The sequence below is a fragment of the Hylobates moloch genome, unplaced genomic scaffold (assembly GCF_009828535.3).
Source record: "Hylobates moloch isolate HMO894 unplaced genomic scaffold, HMol_V3 SCAFFOLD_1, whole genome shotgun sequence".
NCBI classification, from domain to species: Eukaryota; Metazoa; Chordata; class Mammalia; order Primates; family Hylobatidae; genus Hylobates; species Hylobates moloch.
Window position 1 is genome coordinate 196,795,103 of NW_026652276.1, and position 19,858 is coordinate 196,814,960.

The window sequence follows — 19,858 nt, forward strand, 5'->3', positions numbered from 1 at the left end:
ACATGGACACACATATGTGTGCCCAAACACACCACAGATGTACCTACACATACAATAAACAATCAAGTATCAAAACCATTCAGTCATCCATATTTTCAGCCTATATACTGTTTAAGAAAAGTCATCCTGACTTATTTTTACCTGTATTAGATTATTCTTTCTATACAAAGATTACTATAATGATCAGTATTTTGGGCACTGATAATACTTTAAGAAAAATATTCATATGATATTACTTTTTTTTTAAAAGCAAAGAACCTATATTTGAACACAGAATACCACCCTTTATGGTTAACTCTGAGCAGTCCTGTTTTAGTATTTTAAAATAAAGTATGGAGGGAAAAATTCATAAACATGGTATTAAATATTAGAAAGTCTTAACACAACTGAAATCCTTATTAATTTCATTATCAAAGGATAGGTCTAGTCAATACCAATTAGCAGCTTTAAGATGTTTTACATATTAAAATACAGTATTCTATTTATCCTAGATTGTCTGGGGACCATCTAGTATATTAAAAGGTTTTGCAGAGTTTCTTAGTGATTTCACTGCTACCATCATGCCTGTTAGCAATTTAGCAACATTCTGATAAATATTTTCCATAAATCAAAGCCATAACAGCATGGTGAAGCAGATGGCAGGAGACCATATTAAAGAATGTAACAATTACTTTCATTAATAGGGAAATATTGAATTATTGTTTTCAGCATGGACTATGTAGTGAGTAGTTGTCAGCTGTGATGTCTGGTGACTGTTTTAAATATCCTTTCAAATGATTAACCCACATTCTCTGTTTTCCAGTGCAGTCTATATACAAAGGCAGAACAAAAATTGTAAAACATTTCATGATTATAGTCTTTCATTTAATATATGCAAAGAAAATATTGGTACATTTTAAGGTATTTTTACAAAGATTCATGTATGTATTAAAGTACACCAAAGTTCTCCATTTTCTTAGAAAACAAGACACATTACTTTGTTGTTAAAAATGAAAAATAGCAATAATTACAAATTCTACAGTCTTATTATATTAACAATGTTTTCTTGATCTAACCAATGTTAGATTAAAATTATAGGAATGTTACTTCAGCTATTTGTATATGTAAAACACTATTAAAGTCAAAGATTTTTAACTACATTATAATTATTAAGATTAAATAGCAGAATCAATTTTAGCCTTGTATGCCATAAGCAACTGCTATGCTGTTAGATAAGATTCTTGAATTTAGTTTGCTTTTAAAATTCAGTATCATATTTAAAGAACAATATGTAACTTCTTGATTACGTGTAATTCTTTCAGCAAAATCAGTCTCTTCTTTTATTTGTATATTTTGTTTGCTACATAAACTACCAGCTTTAACACAAAAACAAAATTTATTTCTGTGGAAAAAAATACAGTTGAAAATATAGAATTTTTGCAATAAAACAGTAGTGCAGGGATAAAAGAGGTAGTATTACAAACACAAAAGTCTTTACTGTTATTCTTTATGCCTGTTGGATAATGTAAGAAAAAGACATTTTACAGAGAATTTCATCAGTAGAAAACACAATAGAAATCATCTGATTATGCAGAAATACACATAAAAATCCCTTTACAAGCAGATAAAAAGTTCCCTTTTATGTATAAAGCAGTAGACAATAGTATTTCATCATTAAGTTGGTTGAATCCTGGGGGATATATTTTTTAATCAAAATAGCTGTTTTCGGATAATCTCCTATACATTCAAATTCTCTATGGACCTCAGAGGGAAAATGTAGCACTGAAAATTTTAAGAAAAGCTATTTTTTCTGCTTTTGGATTGTTTCCTTGTTTTCAAATTAAAATTCATACAAACAATACAATATTGGAACATCAATGCACTATGGTTACAGGAGGCTCATGTAACATATGAGATCAGCAACACTCGAAATGTATTTTGTATTTATTAGGCAAATGTAATGAAATCTCTGTATATATGTATACTAAGTCAAACTGACATACTTATCAACATATGGGGCACTGGAGGGATAAATGATGTAATTCCATGTAGCACATAGAGACTATGCCATTATCAACACTGAAACAAAATTCAAGCCTTCAGGTGTCTTTAAGAAACCCAGATGGTTGATCTTGCACTGATAACACAGTGAAATAATTGATTCCAGTTTTATTCCACATCTTACATATCAGATGGTCAGTAAATACCTAAAATGTTTGAATACGGTCAAAGACATTGTAAAAAAAAATTGGAACACTTAGTTATGCCATTTATTTATTTGAATGTTTAAATTCCACAATATCCAAACAGGAAAAAAGTGTTTTCATGATACCTTGAAGTATAAGAAAATTCCTATATGACTCAGTTTTTCAAAATAAAATAAAAATATATTCCTTTTAAAGTTGTGAAATCTAACTATCCTCATGACATTATGGTAAATGAGCCCACCAAATCAAGACATTCTTTGTATCTATTTTTTTAAGTAAGAGCTATTAAATATTTGATTTACAGTCATGTAGGTGGGAAAAAATGAGTTGAAAAAGGAAGAGGAAGGCTATTTCTCAATGTCCCCAGCTCATCTGGCTATTTATTATTTAGAGCTTTTTAAAAACCTATATAAAGAAAGCCATGGTCACTGATATGCCTATAAACTGAGAAAATACCATCTGTACATATATTCTCCATTTGATATAGGAAAAATTCAAGAAGAAAAGACACTAAAGAAAAAAAATTGTAAAGAGCTGTATCTACTCACAGGAGGTCATCATTATTTTAAGATAATTGGAAGTTGGAAAGGGCTGTTTAATGTGAATCCATGAAAAAGCAGCCAACATTTAATAATATAAAAAATGATTGGATGGGATATTTTGTTGAAAAAAGAATGAAAAACAATAAAATGATTGTGTCTTACTTTAAAGGAAGTTTTATTATAATTGTAATTATGAATTAAATCTTTAAATGAAAACGGATAATTGTATACTATGTATTAATAGTCCCATTATAGTTGATGCTTTTTGTGACAGTATTATTTGATAAACAATATGCCTCTTTTACTATTATGAAAAATCTCATTTCTGCAAAAAATATTCTAGCCAGTCATAAATTTTTCTAGGGGTCTATCTTGTTTCTTAGATACTCAAATAATTTGCTTTTAAATTCACATTATTTTTGTTTGGAAATTTATTTGCGTCATTTCAAAATGTTATGGTCAGATGTTTATAACACTCAGTAATTATAGTGAAACTGACCCATATATAATAAATAGAAGGCATAGTTTGCTGAGTGGGGAGGACATGTTTGAAAAACGACTACTTTATAAATGAACAACTTTTTTAGTGAATAATCTAAATTTTGGTACACTATTACTTTCCTATGCAACTTCATCATTATTAGGATTGGGATAATTATATTTAGATAAGTAGGGGTCCCCCCATTGTTATACATGACATTAACTGCACACCTAAGAGACCTGATTCAGGAATTTTTTACTTGGGATCCAAGAAAACATTCAGGAGATCCCTAAGATCTCTGAATGCATGTGAATTATTGTCCATATAAACAGTTCTATACTTTTCTAGGGAGAGGGTCTATAACTCACTAGATTCTCAAGGGATCTGCCTTAAAAAGGTAAGAACTACCATCTAATTAATTTTTAATCTATTTCAGTTGACTGGGACACAGCACAACTCTTTACTCTCTTTAAAAATTCATTACCCATTTTACAGTTCCCTGACATCTCATAATCTGAATGTAGCAGCAAATATCAGTTCCCTCTCCATATCTCTTGTGTCCAGGCTCTATCATCCTGTGCCAAGTCCTTATCTCAGCCAAGATGGTGAAGGATAGGTTTCAGGGCCCAGTAGTTGTACCTTAACAGAATGGAAAATAATGACTGAGTAATGACATAATCGGTGCAAGTCTACTCAAAATATGAAGAAACGAGAAGAGTAGATAAAATGAGAACCAAAGCCAGTCTCTATCTAATAAACTGGTGTGTTTTCCATGAACTCCAAAATATATTCCTTATCTATAATTTTTAACATTTAATCAAATTATCAACTCAGATAATGAAGTGGAATTTTGTTATAAAATTAAAAGTATGTAATATCTTCTTGAAAATTATTGAGAAGATATTTCTAATAGCTGTTTCACATGGCATATTTCAGATGAATTTATCTATCAGGCTTTAATGACTGTACCCAGAAGTTAGTGATTATTTTTCCATGTCAAACAATAAAATTATTTTAATTCTCTAAAATCTGAGCAAATGATATAAGCTAAGCCTGAGATAATTATTATACCATAGGATTTACTATTTTTCTACTTTTATTAGCATTAGGGTCTCACATTTTATAGTGACATATTTTCCATGTGAGAAGTAACTAAAAGATCCTTTCGAAATTTATCCCAAAGCTTAATATTCATGAAAGATTACATCTCACTCATTAGTAATACATATTTTAGTTTTTAGCATCCCCCCTGCTACTAAAAATATTTGTTTCTATTATATTAATACTATATTATTTCACCATAGTTTTTAAGGGCCTTCACAACCTGTCGTCAGTCTTATACTTCAGATCTCCCCAACGGACATCTTCTAGGACATCCAGATCTTTCTAATGAAAGTCCTATAAAGATACTTCCCCTATTATTCTCACTTTTATCATTTGGTTGATACTATGCCTTTATATGCCCTCACTTTCACTCAATTCATGCCTTTCAAAGAGAAGTCAAATTCTGCTGTTCCCATAAACTTTGTCATTCATTTTCATTTTCTTTGACCTTCTGTATTTACAGCTTATGCTTAGATTTTTTATTCTATATGTCTTCTATCTTTTGTTTTTGTTTTCATTCATTCTCATTAACTACCTTAGGAGTAAGACCGTATCTTTCAACTCTTCTACATTTTCTCAGGACTCACTGCAGTTCTGAGTATGCCTCCATGAATACTCATTGATCAGATGATCACTCTTGGAGGTCTAGCACAGAGCAACGTGCTTGGTAACTTAATTTCCTAACCTAAGACAAGCGCAAGAGATAAAAATCTAAATGAAGCATCATAGTTATAAGTGCTGACAATAAATGCTAACAGTGCAACCAAAGATCACAGGACACTCTAAGTGCTTATAGAAATAGAACCTTACGTTCCTCTCAGAACTGAAAATAATAAGAAATAGTTTCTGCTTTAATAACTGTTTTGTCAATTGGCAATTCAATTTTTAATATTTTATCCATTTGGAGCAAAACCAAATCAACAACTAATTGATTTCTGTCCAATACTGATAAAAAGTTTTAAGTCCTGAAAACTGTTCTTTTAGGGGGACTTTTTAATATTTTATTTACTAAAATTGATGATCTGGCATCTCTTCTTAATAAGAAAAGAGAATTTGGAATGTGATTCTGATGCAGTCAGAAGAATGAAGAAAACAAAAGAACATATACTACCTGAATTATGTGCATACGTGTAGGTGTATGTTTGTGTGAAGGGATACAATTCTGGTCCATATTCCTGAGGAAAATATTCAATATGTTCCTTTTCCTGAACAGAGACTGGAGATATAAATATGCATGGATGCTTTTAGAATTGGTGTAATTGAACCAACTACAATAAAATGAGGATCTAATTTTAGTAACCAATGTTTTTATAAGTTATCCATATTTTATTGTGGAAAATTCTCACATTTATTGTAGATTTGCCTTTCAACCACAAGTGACAGATAATCTATTATACATTTATTTCTCCTATAAAGTTTGAACTTTAGACATGTCTACTAGACAATGGAGAAAGGCAATGACCACCAGATATGTTATCTTGATTCCTGGAGACTGATGTGAAAGTTGAAGAGAAGATGGAAATGAGTAACTAAGAGACTGTTTGTATATTTCAGTCATTTAACACTTTGCAGTCATTAGTTCCAGTAGTACACCACCAAGTTGCTGTTTTTAAAACATCAATAAAGAGCTATTTCTTATGCTGTACCTTTTTCCAGGAAAACAGAATTTAAGTGGATTTGGAGTCCATAGTCAAAGAAGAAAACACCTTTTTTTACCCTCAATAATTCATTAACACTATGATTTTTCTTCCTGCGAATTCTTCTGTTGCTTCTATCATTTTTTCATGAACAACACATTCCTTTAAGAAAAAAATAAGCCAAAGCAACATATGAAACACAGAACATAATTGCATAGCACCAGCATAGAATTGCTTTCCAGTTGATGAATTGGGTCTGTTTATTTCTTATAATTCATCACCATCATCTGAGCTAAAGCTACTTCTCCTACTGCTTTCTTTGGAAACTGCAGGGGAAGTGGCAGATAGCAGAGGATCTGTTCCAAATGGAGAGATTGTGTCATCCAATAGCATGCCATCCAATCTTTGTTCCTCTTTCAATGCGGCACTAAATGATAAATCTGTGAAGTATGACAAAGGATCAGAAAAGGCTACAGCTTGATCACAGAGCTCAGGGCTTGGCCCCTGAGACACAGTCAGTTGTTGGCAATAGTCTACTGAATTCTGCTCAGGATGGCTCTGCTGTTTGGTGACATGAGCACCTAAATCAACCGTGCCAAGTGAAGCCAGGGTTGGCAGACCATGAGTACGAGCCTGAATTTCTAGTTCCTGTAATTTCAAACGAGAATCATTAAATAATGTCTTTGAAATTGGATTTCACACTAGAGAATAAGCCAGACATAGAATCAAAATATTAACAAGCATTTAAAATGAAGAGTAATACAAATTATGAATAATCTTTGCAAATAATGAAATTGATACATTTCTGATGCATGAAAAATAACTCTGAGAAGATTACTCAGATTTTTTTTTAAGTTTGGTCTCATTGTTCTACAAAGGTTATGACTGATGATGGTTCCATAGTGGCTCAGACTACAATACAGCCATTTGGAGATAGCAGAAAGTCATCTATTTATTCTTCCTCATTAATTTCTCACCGTAAATGCAGGATCTTTTCATGGAAACAGTAAATGTTTTACCTGGTGCTAAGCATACTCACATTTTTAAAAAATCTTGAGAGTTATAAAAGCCCATGTTTTGATATTTTGGATTATACGAACAGATGAGAAGTGACTTAATATACACTGGCACAACATGCCTTGAGGCAATGAAATCCATAGCAATGTTGGAAAGAAACGAAAGAAGGAGGGGAGAATTTAATGTCCAATATAATCTAGATAAACAAATGTTCTACTTAGTATTATTATTTGATTAGGATAATAATGTGTGCATTTATGAAATGAGTTATATTTTATGCATTTTGTAATTTGTTGTTGTCATTATATATGTGTATATATATATATACGCACACACATACACACATATATGCACATATATGTGTATATACATGTATACATTTTCAGCTATCTCGATCCTGGATTTCTAGTCAAAACCTAATTGAAACAACCCAATTCACGAACTTCTAAAAAGCAGTAAAATTATCCTTCAAAAGGAAAAATAATTGTTAATAAGAGAAAAAATAAATGAGACCAATAAAGAAAACTGATGACAGTTGAGTCATATGTAAGCTATGTGGCTCATGGCAACATTCTTATAAAAACCTGAATCCGAAGTAGAAGTCGCCTGTTAGCCTGCTCTAATTTCTTCTGTCTGTGTTCTAATTCTCGGGCTCTCTGTTGTTCTTTTTGTAGCCACTTGATGTACTCCACTGATGCTTTTAGAATGGTTCCTTTGTTCCAGCGCATATCACTATAGAACGGAGAGATAACCTTTTCACAATTGTGCATGTCAGCGGAATTCATAAGAACTTACAAAATCTTTTACATTAATATGAAATAATGATTTACATGACTATTATTCACTCTTAGATATTATTGCTTCTGAATAGAAATTTTAATAGAATAGTTAAGAAGCCCTTATATAGTAAAATTAATCCCAGAATGAAAATAAGTGTCAAAAGAAAGTAATAAAGTGACTTTTTGTGGGAGAGCTAAATGCAATATCATGATTCTACCATTACAGTTTTTATATTTTTGGTGAAAATTGCTTTTATTATTAACTCCAAGATTAAAATCTATGTGCAGTATTTCTGCATTAATGAACTAGGAAATGTACATTACTGAGGACTTAAGCCTAAATTTTTTAAGATCATTCCAAATGTAGCAATCTTTTAACCTACTTTCTAATAAGGTTGCTTTTATGTTTCTAAGAAAAAAATAAAGTCCCTCCTGAATGGTGATCCTGAGTGACTGTGAAACAAATCAGACTCTGGCAACATCACTTTACGTAACAGAGCAAACTTTCTAAAACCATTCAGCCATTTTTTTCTGTACAAACATCATCAAAACTTTTTAAAAGCTTGATGTGAATAGCTATTTTTAAATATATTTAAGATAAGTAAATATAATTAAACATTACTGGATAACTTTTTAGGCTATAGCATAGAAGAAATCATTTCATTAAAACTTACTTTTAAGATAGGAGAAATTAAAGATATGAAATTGTGGAAGAGGCTACTGATTTTGATATCTGAAAATATACATTAATGAATGTAATACTGCACGAGAACTAATAATATGTTTGGAGAATGAGTCCAAACTAATTGCTAAATGTTAATCAGAGTTGTTGGAAAACCTGGATGCATTTTGAATTTAGATTCACAAGATGTTTTTAATATAGCATAAAGTACACAGGTAGAGAAATATAATATTTTTCTACATATATTTTTGGTGATTTGACAATGCCATTAGCAGTAAAATATTAAAAGAAGAGACATTTTTCTACCAGCAGGTGAAAATGCTTACTGGAGCCTGGATAAGAGCTCTGTTCTACTGCAATGCACCAAAACATTGTCAATGGACATCGCAAGTTTGAAAATGCTTTGTCATTTCTTTAAGGCTATAATGGCTGCTGGTCTCATTCCACTCACAGAGGGTGAGGGGAATGGGTGGGATGGTTGTGGTGGGAAGGGTGGGGAGAGACAGTCTATTTTTGGTGCTAAACCAAGTATCTGTAACTGAAACGTGTAATGGACTCTGAACTAAAATTTAAGTAGTAGCAAAAGCCTTATGGACCTTTATTTTGTGTCATTTTTTCTCATGGAAAGAAAAACTTGAGGACAGAGAAATAGATTTAAAAAAAAAAGATAACCCTAGCCAACTCTGAAGTTTAAAGTACTATCAGTTCAAAAAGAAGCCTTCAAAATGGTAGTAGAGAACACACAAAGAGCCTCCCTTCAATTTGTATCTGATGTCACTTACAATAATTTTTTTAAGTTCCTCTATTTTAAAGAAATTTTAATGTATGAGGTTCTTTCTTTTTTTATTATTTTTTATATTTACTAAAGAGACTTTTGCCTCTCTCCCAAAACAATGTCAACAAAGTAGGCATTACAAATATTATATAGGGTGGTACCATATAAACACAGACATACCAATAAAGGCATGGCTAAAGAATGAATGTTGATAGTTAATGCTGGCCTTTCATTTTCTGCACAACAATTTTTTAAGATCTTAAAATTTTGGTGGATTAAAAGCCTGAATGCATTTACAGTCAGAACAGATAATACAAATGTATAAATTAGAGTAAGGAGTGCTGCCAGGCAAAACTATGGAAAATGTACAATCTGTTGTTATCTTAGGAGTGTACAACCACTTAAAAGCATTAAAAAATAATTTAAAAAAAGATTTTAAAAAGAAAGAAAATAATACTATGACAGGTTTGAATTTTTTTTTTTCTTCAACATTTTGTGACTCCTGACTTAGAAAGCTTTGTCAGGTCTCATATTCTACGCCAACTATCATTCTTACACAAAAGCAGGAGGAATTTGGTTGTAGAAGGGAGGAAAGATAAAGTTAAAAAACTTCAAACTATTTAGAAAACTTTTTACAGTGCAAAAACAAGAGCAATAGAGTAATTAATGATCTAATAATACTTTTAACTTTCTACTCATGTAAGTTTTGTAAACATGGCTCACAAAAACACATATGGACAAAAGTGTTTCCAAGAAAGCTAAGGAGGACAACTACTACATGTTGTAGAAGCTCTTCACTCTTTGTCTTTGATTGTTATTTTTGTTTAGGTTTTGTTTTTTTAACACCGGTTAAGAGATTGTCATTGCCTGGTCATGTTTTTTTCATGTAATTTTCTCAACCTATATGTCTCAATGACAGCTGTTCTCTATATTACTTTTCCTTCTGACCTCACCATTTTGACTGCAAATAAATAGAACTTTCTGAATGTTTTGATACATAAAAATAAAAACTTCATAGAATTCAAAGTGTCTTCAGGTATTAGTTTTTATTTCCTAAGCCAACTCCAAAATATATTCCAATCATGAGCTGGGAAGGTACTCAAAGGCCAACCATGCCACAGTTGCTGCTATTTGCCCAAGAGTATATGGTGTTTAGGAGATAAGCCCCGGGTTTCCTCACTCAATGCAGTACTCTTTCTGCCAACCTGTGGCTTTCCCACCTTTCAAATGCATCTGTCATAAGAAATACGTTTTATATAGTGACTTGGCACACTCTTAGTAAATAAAACTGTGACAAATATTTCACAGGGCTTTCCTATTCTCTTTACATGTAATACTCTCATATTTTCAATGCTATTCTTCCTTTTTTGTTTAAAATGCTGCATTTGTCTCATTTGAGTGATTCCATGACTCGTTAATAGGTATGGCACATAATTTGAAATATCTCATACTAGATAATTGTATTGTCTGATGTACTTTTTATTTTTTAAAAACTGTTCTTAGTCATTTTAGTGGTTGTAGTCACCTTTCAACAAGTTATTCAAAAATTTGCTAAACTCAGACTAAAATCTTGTATGGTCTTTTTTTTTCAGATCCACTGTTTGTTAATTTCCTCATCGTCATAACATAATAATGTCATTTCTTCTTTTATTTACTCACCCTCAAAGTAAATTTGCCTACTCTATGCTACCCTTCCCTTTCCCCAGCATTCTTGTTTCCTGTGACTTTTAGATTATCCCTAATAACATTTGAAAATTCGACAAATGGATCCAGAATAATTTTGTCGCGTAGATGGGTACTCCTTAGTCCGTGGAGCCAGACCATGGTTCTCAGGTAAAGTCCATTTTAAGAGGATACACTCTGGATTCAATCACGGGACCCTCATTGCTAAACCCTAAAGAGGGACACTGGAGTAACAGGTGAGGCCACAGCAAGCCAAGAAATAAAATGTATTTAAACAGAATTAGTACTGAAATTTTTGGAATGTCACACATTTCAATGAAGTGTCTTCTCTACCTGTGATATACGGAAAAATCCATGTATAGACATAGTCAGCATCTAATTAATGTGTTTTCCATTAGACCCCAAATAAATGTTATTTGCCTACATACAACATAATAGAATTAAAACAAATAATAACCCTCCTTTCTGAGATTCATAAGGAAGAGAAAAACAATGCTTGCAATGCAGTTTTCCCAATTCTGGTCTCTTTTAGATATGAGTCTATCATAAATTGAATTTTCATATTCTAGACCAAAGGTAGACAAACTACAGCCCATAGCTTATTTTTGTCAATAAATTTCACTGGATGAGGTCAAGCTCATTCATTCCATGTTGTCTGTGTCTGCTTTCATGCTACAATGCCAGAGTTAAATAATTGTGACAAAGACTTTATGTATGGCCCACAAAGCTTGAAATATTTACTATCTGGCCCTATACAAAAAATACTAACCATCCTGTGTTCTAGAAAATGAATTAGAACTAGAAAGGAGTCTTTAGATAAAGTTTTTATTAAAATTTGGAGTAATAATCTCTCATAAAACTTTATAACTTGCAAACTATTCCCATACACCTTATTTGATTTTATTTTTATAAAAATGCAGGCATATAGGGAAGACAAGTGTTTTCTTTAGCTAACAGAATCACATGTTTAGAGACTTTAAAAGATTTGAAGAGAGGCCGGGCGCGGTGGCTCACGCTTGTAATCCCAGCACTTTGGGAGGCCGAGGCGGGCGAATCACGAGGTCAGGAGATCGAGACCACGGTGAAACTCCGTCTCTACTAAAAAAATACAAAAAATTAGCCGGGCGTGGTGGCGGGCGCCTGTAGTCCCAGCTACTCGGAGAGGCTGAGGCAGGAGAATGGCGTGAACCCGGGAGGCGGAGCTTACAGTGAGCCGAGATCGCGCCACTGCACTCCAGCCTGGGCGGCAGAGCGAGACTCCGTCTCAAAAAAAAAAAAAAAAAAAAAGATTTGAAGAGTTTGGAGTAGAGTCCAAATTAGGCCTGAGCTCTTCAGACCCTAAATGTCTTCACAATCTAGTATGTATATAAGGACAAATGTTGCATTCCTTTTTCTAAGAAATTGTTGAATTGTCCAAGTAAATGAGCAAATTCGGATTTAGAGAAAAAGTGCTTTAAAATCTCAGAAACATAACGTGTGTGTGTGTGTGTGTGTGTGTGTGTGTGTGTGTGTGTGTTTATGTGTGTATGTGTAGGGTCTTGTTCTACCACCCAGGCTGGAATGCAGTGGTGTGATCATGGCTCACTTCAGCCTTGATATCCTGGGTTCAAGTGATCCTTGTGTCTCAGCCTCCTGAGTAGCTTGGAGTACAGGTGCATGCTACCATGCCCAGCTTGCTCGCTTTCTTTCTTTCTTTCTTTCTTTCTTTCTTTCTTTCTTTCTTTCTTTCTTTCTTTCTTTCTTTCTTTCTTATCTATTCCTTTTCTCTTTCTTTTTCTTTCTTTTCTCTCTCTCTCCCTTTTTTCTTTTTCTTTCCTTCCTTCCTTCTTTTCTTTTTTCTTTTCTTTTCTTTTCTCTTCTCTTCTCTTCTCTTCTCTTCTTTTCTTTTCTCTTTTCTTTCTTTTTTTTAGAGGTGGGATCACACCCAGGCTGATCTTGAACTCCCGGCCTCAAACAATCTTCCTGTTTGGTCCTCCCAAAGTACTGGGATTACAGGCATGAGACAATGTGCCTGGCCCACAAGTATCACTTTATCAAACATGATCATTTCTGGATAATAAATAATATCCAGTATTTGGAGAAAAAAAGTTCTCAGTTTTAATGAAATATTTTCAAATCATTATTAATGCTAAAGATTCCATTTTTTTGCCTTTTTTTTTTTTTTTGAGATGGAGTCTTGCTCTGTTGCCCAGGCTGGAGTGCAGTGGCATGATCTCAGCTCACCACAACCTCTGCCCCCTGGGTTCAAGCGATTCTCCCACCTCAGCCTCCTGAGTAGCTGGGATTACAGGCATGCGCCATCACGCCTGGCTAATTTTTGTATTTTTAATAGAGACAGAGTTTCACCATGTTGGCCAAGATGGTCTTAAACTCCTGACCTCAAGTGATCTGCCTGCCTTGGTCTCCCAAAGTGCTGGGATTACAGTTGTTCGCATTTTTAAAGAAACATTCAACATTTTAAGTTGACACTTTATTTCTCAATATTTACAAGAGTAAGTAATTTGTTTGATGGACATTTTGTGCATACAGCACAAAGCCTTGTCAGCATCAATCAATATGCTTTTATAATTCCATTTGTTACTTGTGTGTCTCCAAAATTCGGGGACCTTGGAAAATCTAACAATTCTATTTTCACTTGCACACAAATTTTAAATCGGAAGAATTGTTACACTCATAAAAATTGAATATACTGGTCAGCATCATAAATAATATTTGACATTAACACTAAATTTGACAATATTGTCACCATACAGAAAGACTCACTATGAACTGAGGAGAAATAATTTATTTACTTCTTATAGCTCAAGAGGACAACTCTTAGTAACAGCCCTGATGCTCGATAACAATTAGCCTGGAATAGACATTTTAAAATGAGCCCAGCAATAGCCTTATTTTTGCCATAAGCTGCTTAGTTTCCTAGTCATTGGTTCTCTCCTCCCCTCTTCCCTCCCATTCATTTTGGGGGTCTTTAAATTATAACATTATTATAGAAATGATTGTTGAACTCACGGATCATTAGACTTTGGAATAAGAGTGCCAAGCTCCTTGATTCGGTAATTAATATTGTACCTTCTTCTTCTTTCAACTATTAAAGAAGAAATATTATTGATTATTCTCATTAACGCACAGTTCACTTTTGGTCAGCTGTAAACTTTCTTAACAATCTTTTAAAAACAATGGGCAAAAAACTTTCCATTTAGTCAAAAGATAATACTTCTCAAGAATAAAATAAAAATTCTTATTCTAAAAGTAAAGATTTCAATATTAGAATTATAAATCTATGATTTACACTGTTTTAAAAACATTTTGTCACAAAACATTTTTAAAAATTCTTTAAAATACTATAATACTCATAATGAAATGTGTATAAGTATATATTAATATGTATATCTGTTTGATTATTTCATACATTGCAATTTGTCAATCCATCAGGATGGTAATCATTTGAGGTCGTGCAACACTCTTTACTCTTCTCATATACTGTCCTCAAAGCCTAACGCAATGTTTAGCACATAGTAGGTCTGTGTATCCAATTAGACTCTGTGATCTCCTTGAGGGCAGGGACCTAACTTACTTATTTTTGTATCACCAGAGAGCTTGACATATAGGAGGTGGTAAATAAATGTATATTGATTAGACTGTAAATTTACTTTTCTATTTTAGTTTCCAATAATATATAAATAAGTGGTTTTTATACTTTGGCACTCTTTAGACACACCTGGAAAGATTGTTAAAATAGATTTGCACCACACACTTAAAGATTCTAATTTTAGTGTGTCCTGGAATTAGGGGGACAAGAGTGGGCAAGAATTTCCATTTCTAACAAGTTTCATGGTGATGCTGATACTGTTTTTGTAGGGCCAATGCTTTGAAAACTACTCATAGAAGCTCTTATTCAGAGACGGTTTTCTCTTTTTGCATTTCCATACATTCATTGCTTATGGCAATTTCTGAACATCGTAAATGTTCAACATACAATATATATCTGTCAAATTTCCTGTATTACTCTTCTCTAAGAGCAGTCTTCTACTCCATATTCCTAATATCAAGAACCGTAACATATACATGGTATCTTTTTCAACAGATATGTTTAAAGCTTTCGGGAAATAAAGGTAGAAAAGGATATGAGGAAGAAGGAAAATATATTTTTTTAAATGTTGGAAAATACTTAAACAGTTCATATTTGAGAATTATGAACTGCTACTAGAAACAAGGAAAGTCATCAAAGACTATCAATTGCCTTGATGAACTTACTCTACAAAGCAAATTACATGAATGAATTTGACCTTTAGGAATAATACATTGTGATTCCTCTAAAATGAGAATATAATTGGTTCTGGTAAGAGTTTATTTTCCCTCTTCACCAATCCTATTTCCCCTGTGCACATAATTCAAAAAACAGCAAAATGACACCACAAAAAACACTGACTAGAAAATCAAGGTAAAGCTAATAGAAACATATATACACACATATAATACATATATTTATATAGAAATGTATATATATAACATGCATATATATAAAATAGTAAGAATTTATTAATAATTTTGTGTCCACACACATTAACTCTTATAAGCCACACTTTTAAATAGAAGATGAAGAACAACTATGAAGGAAGTTCGCAGTTTTTTTTTCTCAAAATAAGGGACTGTTTTTGTCCTGTCACATTTCTTTAAGATTTTTATTTAAATCTATCTTATGTAGAATGTCAGAACCTTCTTCTCTACTCTTCTTAGATAGTAGTCTATGAATTTTTAAGTGGCTGATTATAATGAGAAATCTGGCTCCCCAATGGTGTTCATACCTAGTACTAGTTATTTGTAAAGGAGTCGTTTTAAGAAATTACTAAACTACTTCATGTCATGGTGGTTACACTCTTCACAAAGTTTTTGACATATTCACTTAATCCCTTACTTAGATCCAGGCAGGAGAAGCTCTTACTCTGATCAATATTTAGAGGAATCACTCTTGCCTTCTCTGGCCATGCCTCTCTCCCCTCAGCAAGGCAGCCACAGGGCCAAGGGAACCCTTCTAAACTATACTCTGGGTTATCGGCACAAGCAATTTCCTCCCTAATTCCCTGAGTTCACTTCCAGAGCCTGTGCAGGCCACCTCCCTAGGTCCATCCTCCTGAAGACGGAACATGACACCGGTGTGCTCACTGGAGGCCCCAGTTCTGACCAATGGGCAGTTGTTTGCAGGGCTGTATATGGAGCTTGAATGTACAGGACAGGGTGTTCACAGTCACGTTTGAGGCCACTTGTAGCACAGAATGGAATAGGGGGTGCTGAAAGAAGAATGGGGGACTGCAAGCTGAGAGCTGACATTGCCCTGCCCTGACATTTTCACGCCAAACTCCTAAGAGCTGAAAATTCTAAATTCACTCCTGGCCTCCCGGTCTTTATGAAGAATGGAACATAATTTTATGTAAACTTCTGGTAAATTGGGCTTCCTTTGTAATTTTGCTATGATTATCACAAGTTTTTAGGGTTTCTCTAGATTCATTCTATTTAAAACTTATAATTTTTTTTTTTTTTTTTTGAGACGGAGTCTCGCTCTGTCGCCGAGGCTGGAGTGCAGTGACGCGATCTCGGCTCACTGCAAGCTCCGCCTCCCGGGTTCACGCCATTCTCCTGCCTCAGCCTCTCCGAGTAGCTGGGACTACAGGCGCCCGCCACCACGCCCGGCTAATTTTTTGTATTTTTAGTAGAGACGGGGTTTCACCGTGGTCTCGATCTCCTGACCTCGTGATCCGCCCGCCTCGGCCTCCCAAAGTGCTGGGATTACAAGCGTGAGCCACCGCGCCCGGCTAAAACTTATAATTTTTTTAAGTCTTTGTTTCCTCCAAAAGCAAGACGATGTAGCAGGTGTACCTAGCTTAAGAAACACTTTGATAATGGATATACAGGACACCATGTTACTCTACATTAAATGACTTGTCTAAGCTGCAGACACAGAAGAGAGAAGGTAGGATTAAGGTCAGTAATCGTTCAGTGGCTAATTAGGAGAAAAGTCCATAGTTCCTCAATTTACTAATCCCTTCTCTCAACCATTAGTTCTCCCCACTCATAATCTGGACCAAAGTTATCTGCTCTGGCACTAAAGCCTTTGAGAATAAAATCATTTCTCGGAGGACTGTTATGACCACGTACGAGCTCTTGTCTTACAGTCACACACTCAGCAAACATCACTGTGACACAGGCAGGTGCTTTATGAACAGATGCAGGTTTCACAGGTACGTGTATACTCAATTTCAGCTAGTGATACGTAAGGAAATTAGTCATTAGTTTTAGGAATTTGCAATATTTTATTTATTTTAATTTCATTCTACTCTGTTCTCAGTTTTTGATTTGGCTTCCAGAATGAAAAGGCTTCACACTCAATTAGTCAAGCTCACTTGAGACAGTTACACACTTCAGACATGACCAAGCATTCTAAAGCTCAGCCTCGCTGCCAATCTACTTTTCTTGCCCGATTTCTCCATCTCATATGACCTGTTATCAGAGTCTAATTGACCCTTAGGAAGGCATGAGAGCTCTATTTGTTCCAGAGGTGAAATTCAGCACTGCAACACAGCAATGTCTTTCAGATAACATATCATTAAGAAGGGAGGAGCAAATTGACACAGAAAAATGAGAACCTGGAGTTATGTTTCTTATTATTTAAATGTTGTAGATTTTCAAAAGTCACTTTTATCTCTTTAAACCTTTGAGTCAGTGAGTCACAACAGAATTCAAATGTAACCAAATGCACTCATCTCAGTCACAGGCAGCCTCCTTGGAAGTGAATGATCAAGGAGGGAATTCGAGATGTTTCATTTTGTGAAAATAGATAGCTTTTCTGAGAGTTCACATTGTTAATATTTCCCAGAATAAATCAAGTTGTATGTGTAATTAATTTTGGCCATCTGACATCAAAATACTTATGGAGTATAATAAAAGACCACATACTTTAACCTCTATGCATTTCCTTTTGCATTAATTTTATATGGAAAAATATATACTCACTGAGGTTGTGGTTGTCCTTTTTTTGTCTCTCTTTTGCTAAAGCTCTAGTGTCAGTTTCTGATCGAAAGAAAAGTAATAAAAACCATGCTTAGTTCTACCTTAAAACCCCTCCAGGCAACATAATTCAGAACTCCTAGGTGAAAATAAAATACTATTTGCTCCAAAATGGTACAATAATATTTTTGATGCAAATATTCAGAAATTTGGAACACAGTACTCTTCAGTAAAAGGCAATGGCAAAGCTTTTAGGCTCTGGGATAATAAAAACTGAATTTATTTTCTGGCCTTCCATTTAATAGCCATATGATCTATTGCCACATTTCTCTGTGTTTCAGGCTCTTCATCTGTAAAATGACTGTAATACAATACCTACCTTAAAATCATTGTGATAACCAAAAGAAATATAGTACACAGAAAATATAGTATTGAATTATTATTTTCAGAATTTTGAGATTCAGAAAGAAGTTATTCCAACCTAAATATTTTATTAGTAATTATTATTTCTACATCCCAAGAGTTGCAACTCACTATATTTCTCAAATATCCATATGAAACAATTCCACACTTTCTTCCAGCAAATGGCATTTCCCTGTATGTATGGTGTGGTTGTATTTATATGACCATCAACCTCCAGGATGGCCTACAATGATTCTTAATTTGTAGTATTCACAACTTGTAATTCCCTCCCATATTAAAAAAAATAAGGCTGACCTGTGAAGCCACTAGCTTGTTGTGGAAATGACTAGTATAGTATCCAAGGCTAGATAATAGGAGAAATTTTTAACTTTCACATTGGCATCTCTTTGATCTCTAGTTGTCATGTCATGAGGACACTCAAGCAACCCTATGAAGAAGTCCAAGCAGTCAGGAACAAAGACCACTTGCCAACAGGAAGCACTATCCTACAAGACCTTGAGTGAAACACCTTGGGAGTGCATCCTCCAGCCTCAGTCAAGTCTCAGGTGTCTGTACTTCTGGCTGACATCTTGACTACAGCCTCATAAGAGATTCTGGTCTGAACGAATTCACTAGGCCACTCCTGGATTCTTGATGCTCAAAGACTGAATGAGATTATAAATGTTTATTACTTTGAGATTATAAATGTTTATTGCTTCAAGTTGCTAAATTTCAGGGGTAATTTGTTGTTATGCAACAAAAATAATACAATATTATTAGAGTTATAGTTTAAAAAGTTAATAAAATAATATATTTTATTTAAATGTATTTATTTAAAACTATAGTCATTAATTTTAGTCTGAATAATTTGGATGCATAGACATTTTTGAATTATCGATTGAGCTTTAAGAGTGGTCATGTTGTATTTATTTAAAATTTTACCATGGTGTTTGAGCTCCAAACCAAAAGTTTATTGCAGAAATCTCAAGTGAACTTATTTACTTTATTCTTATGGAGGAACTAACACAGGACTTGTAAGTCAGGAAACCCTTACGTTGATCCAGTTCCGCCTGTAAATCAGCTGTTACACCTTTAGGAAAGTAGCTCCTTTGACCCTGGGTTGATTTCCTCATTTATTTTGGAAGAATTTGACTATGCTCTTATAATTTGAGTTGTAACAATTAAAATAAACTATTGAAAACTCAGGGTTTATTTTCAATTAAGAAAATTAAATGTGAATCTATCACAAAATCCATAAAACAAGCTAAAAAGAAAAAAATCCAACATTTGTTTTTTATCAAACTCTGCATACAAAGAATAGAATCCACAAAACAAGCTAAAAAGAAAAAAAATCCAATACTTGTTTTTTATCAAATTCTGCATACAAAGAATAGACTAATTTCTCTAATTTATTATATCACTTTGTAACTATGTAAATAAATGGCATCTATTTAATATAAAAATGAGCCTATGTTAAATGAAGCTGTCTTTTATATATGTATGTATATAAGTGTATCTACATGTATATATCTATATAAAACATATATGTGCATTTGCTCAATTTCCAA

At 33.5% G+C, this 19,858-nt stretch overlaps 1 protein-coding gene across 2 annotated transcripts in view; it reads right to left on the reverse strand.

Annotated features, from left to right (window-relative positions):
- Positions 1-842: 842 nt before the first annotated feature.
- Positions 843-19,858, reverse strand: part of TFEC (transcription factor EC) — a 178,176-nt gene continuing 159,160 nt past the window's right edge. The window contains exons 3-6 of one of the 2 annotated variants that reach the window (XM_032761510.2): positions 17,895-17,951; positions 13,896-13,971; positions 7,552-7,699; positions 843-6,598 (exon numbers count right to left, since the gene is read on the reverse strand). In XM_032761510.2, the coding sequence (XP_032617401.1) occupies positions 6,218-6,598; positions 7,552-7,699; positions 13,896-13,971; positions 17,895-17,951 (662 nt within the window). In that variant the 3' untranslated portion in view covers positions 843-6,217. The remainder of the gene's footprint in view (positions 6,599-7,551; positions 7,700-13,895; positions 13,972-17,894; positions 17,952-19,858) is intronic. The other variant, XM_058435663.1, reaches the window with a different exon arrangement.